The 12,294-nt window shown below is 44.4% G+C and overlaps 1 protein-coding gene across 1 annotated transcript; it reads right to left on the bottom strand.

Annotated features, from left to right (window-relative positions):
* Nucleotides 1–371: 371 nt before the first annotated feature.
* On the bottom strand, nt 372–3,329 carry LOC149366826 (uncharacterized). The gene is made up of 4 exons (XM_089565863.1): nt 3,238–3,329; nt 2,220–2,304; nt 1,252–1,324; nt 372–765 (listed from the first exon to the last, which is right to left on the bottom strand). Exons 1-4 carry the CDS (start codon nt 3,327–3,329, stop codon nt 542–544), a joined length of 474 nt encoding a protein of 157 aa, XP_089421989.1. The 3' UTR covers nt 372–541.
* Between the last annotated feature and the right edge of the window lie 8,965 nt (nt 3,330–12,294).

Raw genomic sequence — 12,294 nt, 5'->3', positions numbered from 1 at the left:
TGCTTTCCTCCGAGGTTATATTTCGTTACAGCACAATCAACTATGACGTTTGCGAACATGTTTTTTCATTATATGGCTGTGTATCGAACATGTTTTTGTGACTCATTAGGAATGCAGTCCCTTCATTGTGGCCTGCATCAACAGGTCAGCACTTGTGTCGCCACCGTTTTCGTCCAACCATACGACTTTAATTTACTGAACTTCTTAGCACAAGCCTCTAACATATATACTTCCTCCTTGCTGTTTGAAACACGGCGAAGGTTTCCCTGCATGACAGGAAGATCCTGTAAGCCTCGCTGCGACGCTGCCACCATCTTTAACTCCACTGACCGTAGGATTAACTGTTCTCACTTTTCATTATAATTCCTCCAGATATCCCAAAATAGACTATACGCATCCTGCCGCTCAAAGAGCCTAGTGGATCAGAAACGCTGCAGGAACCGAGCCGCAGGATGGATGACACCAAGTGCTGCCTGAGAAAATAAGAAATGTTCTGCAGGGTAACGTCAATCTAAGACTCATTGCGCACTCCCACCCGCAGCTACAAGACATTACGTTGTGCTATGCCGATATCATCACACTGCAGCCGCTGGCGGCTTCCTCTACAACGAAACCCTGCGCGCAGCTTGGTCCTCGACTCAAGCAGCGCGTTTGTGGCTGCGCTGGGGGGTTGCTGCAACGCCTGTCCCAGGTTGCAGAGGCGCTCGAAGTCGGCCGCTTCCTTTTCCAGAGTTTCGATCAGAGACCTGGCAGACTTCTTTTCCGCTGTGGAAACAAGCATCAGTCTTTGTTATTAGAGTGTACAGTGCTCGGGCAGACACGTACATATAACTTTGGGCGAGATGACGCGCACTTGGTAGTCTGCTTATATGCCTATACTTCAATTTACATCACTGCATCACTTTAAAAAAGCGTGGGAAACATATCGGATACCTTTATAAACGGATACTCATCTTTACCCAAAAGTACGCGCACACATGATTGCGAAACTCTGTACCAACCACGCCAAATTTTGAAATTTATTAAAGCTTGAAATCCGTTGTTTAGAGTCACTTCTGACTAGTGTAGAAGATTCAGGTATAATGATTTGTTTGGTGCTTTTCGAGAATTAAGAGTCATTCAGAATTTATTATTCAATGTATAGCTTCGTTAGTGTCTCATCGCAAAGTACTGGCGATGCTTGTTATAATAAAGGTACCGATTCGAAAAACACACTGGCAACAGTAAGGTTAGAAAGATTCTACAACCCACCTCGAGACAACCTTGACTGCAGCCTACCGTTTTCTTTTCTCAGGGCCTGCATCGCATGCTCCTGCTCCTGGAGCTGAAAAAAGGAAGACATTGCTTGTGAATCTTCGGGTAAGTGTGTGTCATGTTTCTTTGTTGTGTGCGTAGTGAGAATATAAAGGCGCTGGAACTAAAGTACGTAGAGAGAGCTAGAGAAAGGTTATTTCATCAAGTGTGAGACAAACTCTCTGATTTGTTTAAATTGAATCTGTTAATTCAAGCATGTGGTCCTTAGTACCGACAAGTACTGGCAGCCGAATATATCAGACAAGCACTCCCAATGTAAGGTCGTGCTGCTGAAAAAACCCGAATGGGACTCAATTCTTGCCGCCGCTCAAAAAGTCGGTACGCACACTTCTTAAGAACTGCACTTTGAGAACTTCATGCCTTTCCTCTCTAAAAGAGTAGCGCTGAGATGAGAATTTGGGCTTAAAAAAAAAAACAAGCACCATCCTATTCACGGAAATGCAGACAAGAAATGCAAGGTCCCTAAGACCGCGCACGGTTAAGCACTGAAAGCGGAAGGTGTTCTTTCGTTACGTTTCGCTTGATTACGACACGTTCAAAGCATGATCAAGACTCTACCTGATTTGTGTTTTGGACGCCATACCTAGCGAATAAAGCAATGCAAGCCGTGATGCTTCTGAAGCAAAGCTGGAAAACCAAAGAGTGCAATTTGCTCTGAGACCCAGGTATTACCCGTTCATAGAAAGGATTCCTTGCCACGTGTAAAAAGTGCAGGTTCAGATGCCCGGCTTCGGCTTCGTAAGAGCCTCCCCGATGTAATATTAGGTAGGCAAGTATCGCACATATAAGAAAAGCACGTTTGTGATGACAGCACGAAACGATACGGCAGCTTTTCAGCCCGCGCACGAAGAAGCACACTTGAAAGGTTGAAGTGGGCGAGGCAGCAGGGCTCGGGAATCACTCACCAGTGCATGGAGTCGGTGCACCTCGTGCCTGAGCCTGACGAGGCATGTCACCAGGCACTGATAGGACTCCAGGCTCTTTTGCTTCCTGCGTGCGAAAAGTCGAGCCCAGGTTTCAGATCCGGCCACCTCTTCGCCATCAGCAAAGCCAATGTAAGAGGCACGCTTCACAGTCATGGGGCATTTACATTTGACGTAATGATTTGTGATAGAAAGTAAAGGAAGGGGCACTAAAAGCTTCTGCGACTAAGCAATAATAACAGAGAAAGCTAAGAAACTCTGAAGCTATGCGAACGCTACTTGCAGGCTTCGTGGTATTAATAGTGTAAAAAAAAATCAGGGGGTACTTTGGCTCTCTAAAGTGATGCAAGACGAAAGCCTTTCCTTTCGCACTGGTTTGCTTTTTTATTTCTTTTTGCTTCTTAATTTTTTATTGTTCTTCAAATATTTCTTTTTTATTTTTATTTTTTCTTCTTTTTTATTTTGTTCGTTTTTTTGTTCCTTTTTCTGTCAGGATAGGCAGGAAGATGGGAGTGAATGAAGACACCGTATTCACTAGACACGCCTTTGTTCATTACAAACCGTCGAGCTGGCATGGCGCAGTGGTTAGCGTGCTCGTCTCGCACTCCGGAGACCATGGCTCGATTCCCCATCTCGACCAATTTCCTACTCGGTTTTATTTATTTATTTATTTTACTTGGAGCATCACTATACCACCTCTTTATTTGGTTGCATGGTTACTAGCCAAGGTACAATTAGTGCCGTTTGAAATTCGCGCACTCCGTCGTCACGACCATTTCGACCAATTGAAAAGCGTGACATTTCTGTCGACAACTCCTGCTTACAACGATGAGGCATTAAAGGTTTCCGCCTTTATAGCGGTCTAGAGCGCACGTTAGAATGCCAAAATTAAGATGACAATGTGCTCCATGCGAGCTTCCATTTTCACAAGGAAGAGCAAACGTGTGAATAAAAAAATATAGATACAGATATAGGAACCAAGAGAAGTGTGAGCACAAACCTTCTGTGGGAGTCAAGGGCTTCACGAATGTTAACTTCAGAGCATCCGTTTGTGCGAAAGCCACCAAGCTCTGGCTGCAAGGCGCTGTGCATGGCTGGTGGCGCTGTAACCGAAAACACTCCGCTAACTTTGAAATGCGTGTCTAAACTGGCTCAGTTTTATTTTATCTTGCATTAAACATTCTAATAAACTATATTTTCTTGCCTACTTGCTCTTCGGCTCTAGCGCATATCTAACTGAACATGCAATATGGCTGAAAGTGTTTAGCGTTCTTGCTAAGCTATTAATGTTTGGCCTACTACCTCTTCGGCTCCAGCGCAGAGCTCTCTAGCATTATATGCAGTATGGCTGAAAGTGGTGGTTATGTTCTTCGCCTTCTTACGTATTTTTCGCTGTAGCCCAACTTTAGGCCTCAAAAACACCGTACTTCGAAATATTGTTTCTATACCAAGTTTATCACCCTTGAACATCTTAATTCATAAAATCTATATTCCCTGGCTGTGAGCCGAACTAAACTGAAAACTGCGTTCTTTAGAGATGTAAACATTTTTGTCTCACTGCCCTTTTTAGAGCCGCAGATTTATTATCCTGCTCTCGAATAACAGAAATGTAATTAAATTTAGCCGGAACATTCATACTTCTATGAGATTTAAAGGGGAAATTTCCTCAATATATACCGTGATAACATGAAGAATTCTGTTGCTTGAAGTCAGCTTAAAAACCTTAGAGCTATTAGGGAAGCGCCCTTTCCTCTAAACACAAACGCTTTAATCACATGCTGATTTGCATCAAGCCTACAATCAATTGTTGTTTCACACCTTCAGCTCATCGTATCAGTTAGGGTATAAAACATGTCACAAGGAGTATGATCGCAATGCAATCTAAGCTTCAACCGTCCGTGGCATTGAATAATTTTGGGCACCCAAAATTATAACAAGTGCTTCACTGGCCGTGCCAGCACTACCCAGAGTGACCCTAAAGGCAGAGTTATAAAGAAAAACAAATCGAAGCCGTCTAGAATCTGCAATATTACGACGATATCCTTCACGATCAGTTAGCTCGGGTTAACCAAACCACCACCAGACAATTACGCCATTTCATAGCAGCCACCCTCCAGCTTACCCTTCTGCAATACAGAACTCTTATTGCGAAAGCAATACTACTTGCACTTACACGCCGTTGCCGTGCCGCGGCCGGTGAGCACCATCGTGCCGCGTCGGTGACCACCATTGACCTTCATTTCACCTTGATTGCATTAGATTGATTATATTGGATTATATTAGATTGTATTGGACTCGATTGGACTGGATTGGATTGGATTAGATTAGATTAGATTACATTGCATTGGATTGGCTAGGAGTAGATTGGAGTGGATTGGATTGCATTGGATTCGATTAGATAAGATTAGAGTGGAGTGGATTGGAATGGATTGGATTGCATGGGATTGGATTGCATTGGATTGGATTGTATAACCGATGCATCACCACAAGTCAAACCACAAGCACCACCACCAGCTACACTACCAGCTGTACAATGGCGTACGTACGGATATTGCTTTCGCAATTACCAGGCTTAACCAAGCTAAGCCACAACGAATTTTTTGTAGCCACTTCTCTAGATGAGTGTTTATTTTTACCTTTTCATATCAAATATCTGCCGTCAGTAGTTCGACGAACGCAGCCAGCTGGTTGAACATGTCCTGAGAAGTCCTAGTTAAACATCTAGGTTAAGCACCACCACTCAGGAAGCGAGTGCGGATTCTTTTTAGTTATATGCTGAAACCCTAAAATGCCACTTCAGTGCGTTCTTGCCCTCCTCTCTTACCATCGTTCAACTTCTTCCTTCATAGCAGCCAGCGCTTCCGGCCGGTTCCACTCCGGTGTGCCAGGTAGGGATGGGTAGTTACCTGTAGGCAGCGGAAAAATCGGCCGATTGGCGTTTATGACCAGTAAAAACCTGTAAATAATATGATGTGTTCCAAATCAACTTGAATATCCGTAAGAAAGAGGAATATGTTGTCACCAGTTTTTTCATTGAAGATATGAAATTCTTCCATTTTTTGAGGGAGCTCTTCAACCTGCTCTCACTATGCATGCTAAGCGTGGGTGCAGAGTTGAAGATGGATATATACAAAAATCAATTTTAAGTGAGGGTGATATATTTTGAAACAGTAATTACAATGGTTCATATTTATTTCTTTAATATGAAGGTGTAGTTCTACTGCACCCATGGCGAATGAAAGAAGCTTAATGAGCACAACTTAGTTTCCGAAAGGAGCTTCCTTCCCAGCTTTCAACTGACGGAAAGGATTACAAAGGGCTGTTCATTAGCCTAGTATCCACTACGAGAGAGTGCTCGTTTAATCAGGAAAAATTGCTTTCAAGGGAAACCTACGTTCGCTTTCACAGAGGTATACAGGTGAAGATTCTCTGAAGCTTCCGCATTGTTCTTTTAAAACCTGGAATTGTAGGTTGTCTGAGCCTGCCATTACTATTTATTTTTCCAACACAATCAGCGTAGTCTGGAACAAAAAAAAATACGAGAACTGTCTGCAATGCAGTGACTGTGTACTATTAGAGATCAATGAAGGAATACTCTGAAACATTTTTTATGTAACAGAAGAAATAACATAGTAGATCATTAGGTGAAGACACAGCGTGAATGAGACAACGCAGAGAAAGTCCAGCGTGGTGGACTTTTCCAACGTAATGGACTTCTACTCTCTGAATTAGCATCAAAGCATTCGTGAAGGATTCAAATCAAATAATAGTTTGCATTCTTGCAGAATTGCAAACTTCAGGATCTACGATGAATCTATGCGCGAGCGTAAATATCCACTCCATGCTCACTAGAGTATATGCTTGGGCTTGTTGGTTCATATCCGAAAGGTAAAAACGTAGCGCAGAGAGACAAGAATACAGAAAGACAGACAACACACGGCGCTATTGTGTTTTTTCCTTTCAAACATGCTCACTAGATTACTTTTCTGCATTCAATGAATGAACATGGGAGGAGCACAGTTGTGTTGCAAAAAATGGCTCAGCGCCAAATGGAGGCAGCTAATTTACAAACATTTCAATTCTGTGGTAAACTGAACGGCGCGTCTGAAGCTACGCACAGCGTGCGTAGATGAAGAAGCATTCTTCAGAAAAAGCACTCCGGGAAGCTTAGTGTTCGGAAACAAAATGTGGGCTCACCATCGAAAGGGGGCAAGTAGCAGAGTAGGGTGCCATCGTATTCAGCTTCGTCTCCATCCCTGCGACAGAGTTCCACAGGAAAATTAATTGGCAAACTGATTTCATATCGCAGTCTCTTATATGGGCCTTGAGGTCCACTCGTCCTAATAATTGTTCTTAATAAAATCCAATTGTATTGTTTTTCCGGGCATGCTGACGCTGTTCCGGCATCAAAATACGCATTTATTCTTTCGAAAGCATAGTTTGAAATTTTTTTCGGAGAACTGGTTACGAATGTACCGAATAACGGTCTGTGGCCTCCGTGTTCAATTGAAAGGTCATGTTTGCTAGTCTCTTGAACCCGAAGCCGAAACTTTGCGTCGAAGCATTGTAGTTTATTTGCCAAATCGGCCCACGATAGCAACATCGTAAACTTTCTTTTTTCGCTTGATAAAAGCTCCGCTTTCGGGGATGAAGATCACGTTGCGATCGAAAAGAGGTAATCTATGGATAAAGAAGAACGTCAGTAAGTTCTCAGTGTAACTTTAAATGGCACAATTTCAAGTCCTTAAGCAAGGTCAAACGACTACTGGCGACTGCATATCTTCGAGAGTACGTGGGCCTCCTTCGTGCTTTATCGAATATCTCACCTGGCCGTGGCTGCATGCTACTGTGTTTTTTTTTCATCCTTGGAACTCTCTTCGGTACAGCCCGCAATAGGCTTCAGCTTCTGTGTTTAGTTACAGGCGAAGAGATTGGCCCATGTTTGCAACAACATTGTACCAGAAAGGCAGATTTTTTTCTTTTAGTAATTTTCGTTTTTGTAAGAATTATAACCCTTATCTTCACCGCTTACACCAGTAACGCAGTAGGCATGCTTTGCTGGCGCAATACCAAATTTACTAACGCATTACATGAGCCACACAAACGCATTTATAAAATTTCAGCGCACGGAATTCCATTCGCGCACGTTAAATTGCAGCCATTAATGGTTTTTATTGCAGAAAGCCAATTCTGAAAAAAAAAACTCGTACCTCACACATCGGCATTTGTGACTAAGCTTAAGGATGCACTCAGTGCATCGGATGATTCTAGCCTTATTTTCTATAGCACCTAGAAAATCGGAGAACCGAACTGTGGACTTATTTTTACGATAATAATATAAAGATAATTGGTGTTAAAATGCAGCGCTCATGCCCTTTTCAAATTATTTGTGGAAAGAATGAGTTTGCCATGCATAGAAAGTACTTATTAGCGCCTTTACGCACACTCTTTCATGATTATTGTTCCACTTATTGTTTCAGGAATCAGTTTAGTCGTGAATTTATTAAAGCGCAGAAGAGAAGCCGGTTTGTAAATGAAACCGAGGATGGCGTAATTTATTTCAAACTGAGCGCAAGCGCCACTTAAAAGTTGGAAGTGTCTGGCATTATTTTCGCTTTTCCCACAGACACGACACACTTCATAGTGTACTTGTGTTGAACTGACTCAAATACGAGGTCTGTTAGAAAAGTATCCGACCTTTGGTCGTAGAAAAAAAACTTGCATAACTGGAGCATTGCAAACCTAGTCACCTTCAAAGTAGTCTACTTGGGACTCCACAGACTTCTCCCAGCGGTGCTGCCATTGTGGGAAGTATTCCGAAAAGGCCGCTTTCGGAATGGAGTTTAGCTCAGCTGTCGTTGCAGCCACAATGTTCTTCCTTGTCTGAAATCGCGCTCCTTTCAATGGCCTTTTGATTTTGGGAACCAGCCAGAAATCGCAGGGGCCATATCAGGACAGTAAGGAGTCTGTTGAACTACAGGAGTCTGGTTTTTCGCCAAAAAATCTGAATCGAGTGCGAGGAATGTGCAGGAGCATTGTCGCGATGGGTGCGCCAATTTCCTGTTGACCTCAGCTCCGGGTTCTTGCGCCGCACAGCATCACGTAGGCAACGGAGGACATCCCTGTAGTACTCTTTGGCCATTGTTTGACCCTGTAGAGTGCGTACTCGTGGTCTGCCACACAGCGAGAGTCCAAGAAAGCAGTCAGCATCACTTTCACATTGCTGCGCACTTGGCGGGCCTTCTTAAGTCTTGGTGACGTGGAATGCTTCCACTGTGACGACTGGGATCTGGTTTCCGGGTCGTACCTGTACACCCAAGACTCGTCACCAGTGATTATGATGTTGATGAAGTCGGGGTCACTGTTTTGCGGAATCCAACATGTCCTGCGAGACTTCAACACGAAGCTGCTTTTGCTCCTCTGTGAGCAGCTTCGGCACGAATTTCGCCTCAACTCTCTCCATGGCCAAATCTTCGGCGATAATGGAATGTGCGGAGAAATTGCTCATGTCCACCTCTTCCTCAATTTCTCGGATAGTCACGCGATGGTCCCGCATCACCATAGCGTTCAGTTCGGCAATGGCCTGGTCATTTTGGCATGTTGATGGCCAATCGGAGCGTGGCTCGCTCTCCACCGATGTGCGGCCATCTTTAAATCAATTGTACCACTGCTTAATTTGTGTGCTGCTCATAGCATCTTCACCGAAAGCCGTCTGAATATTTCGAATGGTTTCCACTTGGCTGTCGTCCAGTTTATGGCAAAATTTGATGCAGTAGCGCTGCTCCTTTCACTCTGCCATTTTCCTTGCAATAAAAAACCGACGAGAGCACTGCGCACTGCCTCACTCAAATGCTGCGTCCCAGCGACTGACGCTATCGGCAGGCGGGAAAAAATTCGTGCATGCGCACGAAGGTTCAAGGTCACCTGATGCAAGCGCACTTTTTTCATATCCATCAGGTGTTCGCAAAAAAAAATAAAGTCGGATACTTTTCTAACAGACCTCGTATGTCGACCCATGGGAACTGGGACAGGATACATCATGTTCTCGTACAACACTGCGCTCCACGAAACGACACGCTTCACTCCGTTCCGTTTGGTGCATGGTCGCGAAGCCTTGACCATGCTGGACTCCATGCTTCTTCCATATGCTGCTCCCTCTTCTGTCGGGGCCGCTGACCAATTTGTTCGTGACGCCGAAGCCACTCGCCAAGTTGCTCGACAATGAATCTGGCGCCAACAAAAACGCGACGCCGAGTGTTAGAATCTCCGCCGCGGGCACAGGCATCAGGACACTTCAGCGGCTAGGACGTCACCCCCACACAGAAAACATTCACCCACCATGGCTACCCTTGGCCACCCGCGGAAAGTATCACGTCCTCCTATTTCCAACCAATATGGACCTCATACACCATGGTGCACCCAACAAAGACATGCCCGGCCTGCGGAGAGATTTCAGACATCCTCCACATGGTTTGGAACTTCCCCGAGCAACGAAAAGTGTACCTTTTACAGGAACTCCGCCATAAGCAGTGGGAGGCGAAGCTGGCTCACACAGAGCTCCCCTTTCAGCCTCAGCTGATCGGTCAGGCCTGGAGGGCCGTATTCGCCAATGCTTTTCCGGACCTCGGTGAACCACCCGCGTAATTACTCTATATTAATAAAACTTATTCTCTATCTCTCTAACCGCCGCAGGGCGGTGATTTACACACCCGGTGACCACGTCTGGGTGTGGAGCTCGATTCGTTTGCGAGGGCGCTTTGACAAGCTTCGCCGTTACTTTGGTCCCTACCAGGTGTTAAGCCGCCTCAGCGCGGTGACCTACGAGGTGCTCCCTCAAGGAACTGTCCACTCCTCTGGACAACCGACGTCCGAAGTATTCCACGTGGCGCGAATGAAGTCGTGTTACTCCCGTTAGCCCCTTTCCACGAAGACACTCGCGCCGTTAACTTTCCACCTTGCGCCACCTGGTGGCTGAACCTTGTCTCCCAGCGCGTGGCCGAGCATCTTCTTTCTTTCAAATGAGCTCGGCTAATCGGCGAGCCTCGGCCCAGTAAACGGCTGTGCTTCCCGCTTCCTGCTCCGTTTGTCGGTGACAATATTAAAAATTTTGTTCCTGATTGGTGCAAGCAACGTTCAGGATCTTCTGCGCATGTATAATCCGCATTTTTCACACGATACGGTGCCCTCTGGGGTGGTGGTAGTGGTGAAAAGCATTTATTACAAGTTTGCACATAGAGAGGTAGTTTGTGAGGTGGCCCCTAGTGCGCCACCCCCCTCACAATACTAGGTGGGGTCCCTATTCCGGGACCCCATTTGACTCTACCGCCGCTCGGGCACGCCGGACCATGGGCTGTTGGGTCGGAAGGTGGTGGCAGCCGAGCAGGGCCTCCTCCCAGTCCTCTCGGGTTTGGTTGGGGAGTGGCAGTCAGTGCACGTTTACGACCCCAGGTGGTCGAAATTATTCTGGAGCCCTCCACTACGGCACCTTTTTCTTCCTTTCTTCTTTCACTCCCTCCTTTATCCCTTCCCTTACGGCGCTGTTCTGGTGTCCACCGAGATGCGAGACAGTTACTGCACCATTTCGTTTCCTCAGAGAGCAATTTTAACCATTAGAGAAGGAGGGATTGGTAAAGCGTGTCGTTGTCTACAGCGCCATAATGGCCCGTTCACAAACACTGGGTATACATTCCATGTAATATATGTTCCGTTAGGAAGTGAGATGTTAAGCACCATCACCAGGATAAAGCCAATTTTGAATGGCCCGTTTCCTACGCAATCTCAATTTTGGTATGAATTATATATACATCAGTTACATCAGTAACAGAGGTTGTTACATCAGTAACAAAGGTTACATCAGTAACAGAGGAGAGAGGACGCAAGGCAAAAAGCTGCGTTGGTGCAGCTTGAGGGCCACCCTGCGCCCTCTGCCGGCGGTATCGCCTGGCAGCTAATCACAACAGCAGTGGAAGAGCGCACTCACAAGCACAAAAGAAAATACAGCCACAAAATATATACATTAACATTTGCATGACGTTATGCCTCCGTTATCACTCGACATTATTGGACAAAAGAAACTGCTCAAAATTTTTATGTACAGGAAACGCATTTATAATCAACCGAGATACAAATCAAGTAGAAAGAAGATACACAAAGCTATATATATATATATATATATATATATATATATATATATATATATATATATATATATATATATATATATATATATATATGTTCTGATCATGATGTCAAAATGATGCACATTCAAACAAAGGAACACATTCAAACACATTCAAACAAAGGAATAAGTGTTATTAATTTATGCCGTGAAGTCTTTTCAAGTATGATGTTGTTCTTGTGCAGAATATTGAGGTAGTGTGGTAGACTATATGTCACTGACTGCTTACCGTATGTAGTGCGGCAGAAAGGTACGGACCATGACATTTTGTTCCGTATGTTATAAGATGGAATCGAACGAATGAGGTTGAAACTTGATAAGAGGAGATCATTCTTAGTTGAAACAGCAGTTTTATACATAGAGACTAACTTGAATGGGAATAACTCTGAGAGTTTCATGATACTGAACCTTGCAAAGTAGGAAGCCGTATGAGTACACCATGGCACATTAGCTATTAATCTAATTGCTCGTTTTTGCGCCATTAGAATTTTCATTTGGTTTTGCTTGGTTGTTGTCCCCCAGACTATGAGACAATAAGTTATATGTGGCAATATAAATGCATTGTAAATTAATAATTTAACTCTAGGCGGAAGTGTGTGCCTCTGGCGGCATAGGATGCCATTAATCTTGTTTATTTTAGCGCAGATATTCTCAGTATGTTTATCCCAATTAAGTGATTCGGTCCAAACAACACCAAGACATTTCACAGCTGGCACGACAGCAATTTTTTTGTTTGCTAACCAAAGGTCAAAATTTGAACGCCCCATTCTGTTTTTAGTTCGGAATATTATTGCTTTGGTCTTCGTGATGTTTACCCTTAGGTAGTTCTTAAAGGACCATTGACGCAGGAATTGTAAAAACTTATTGCCGTGTTCTAGC

This window comes from Amblyomma mixtum, chromosome 1 (genome assembly GCF_055824585.1).
Source record: "Amblyomma mixtum isolate Tamu chromosome 1, ASM5582458v1, whole genome shotgun sequence".
In the NCBI taxonomy this organism is placed as follows: domain Eukaryota; kingdom Metazoa; phylum Arthropoda; class Arachnida; order Ixodida; family Ixodidae; genus Amblyomma; species Amblyomma mixtum.
This window is presented reverse-complemented; position numbering and strand designations above follow the sequence as displayed.

Excerpts from the sequence above, each read along its gene's own strand:
- LOC149366826 (XM_089565863.1), bottom strand. The coding sequence starts at position 3,329 with ATGCACAGCGCCTTGCAGCCAGAGCTTGGTGGCTTTCGCACAAACGGA. Across the intron at positions 2,305-3,237 it reads GCCCTTGACTCCCACAGAAG|GAAGCAAAAGAGCCTGGAGT; the intron begins GTTTGTGCTCAC and ends TTTCGCACGCAG. Across the intron at positions 1,325-2,219 it reads TGCACCGACTCCATGCACTG|CTCCAGGAGCAGGAGCATGC; the intron begins GTGAGTGATTCC and ends TCCTTTTTTCAG.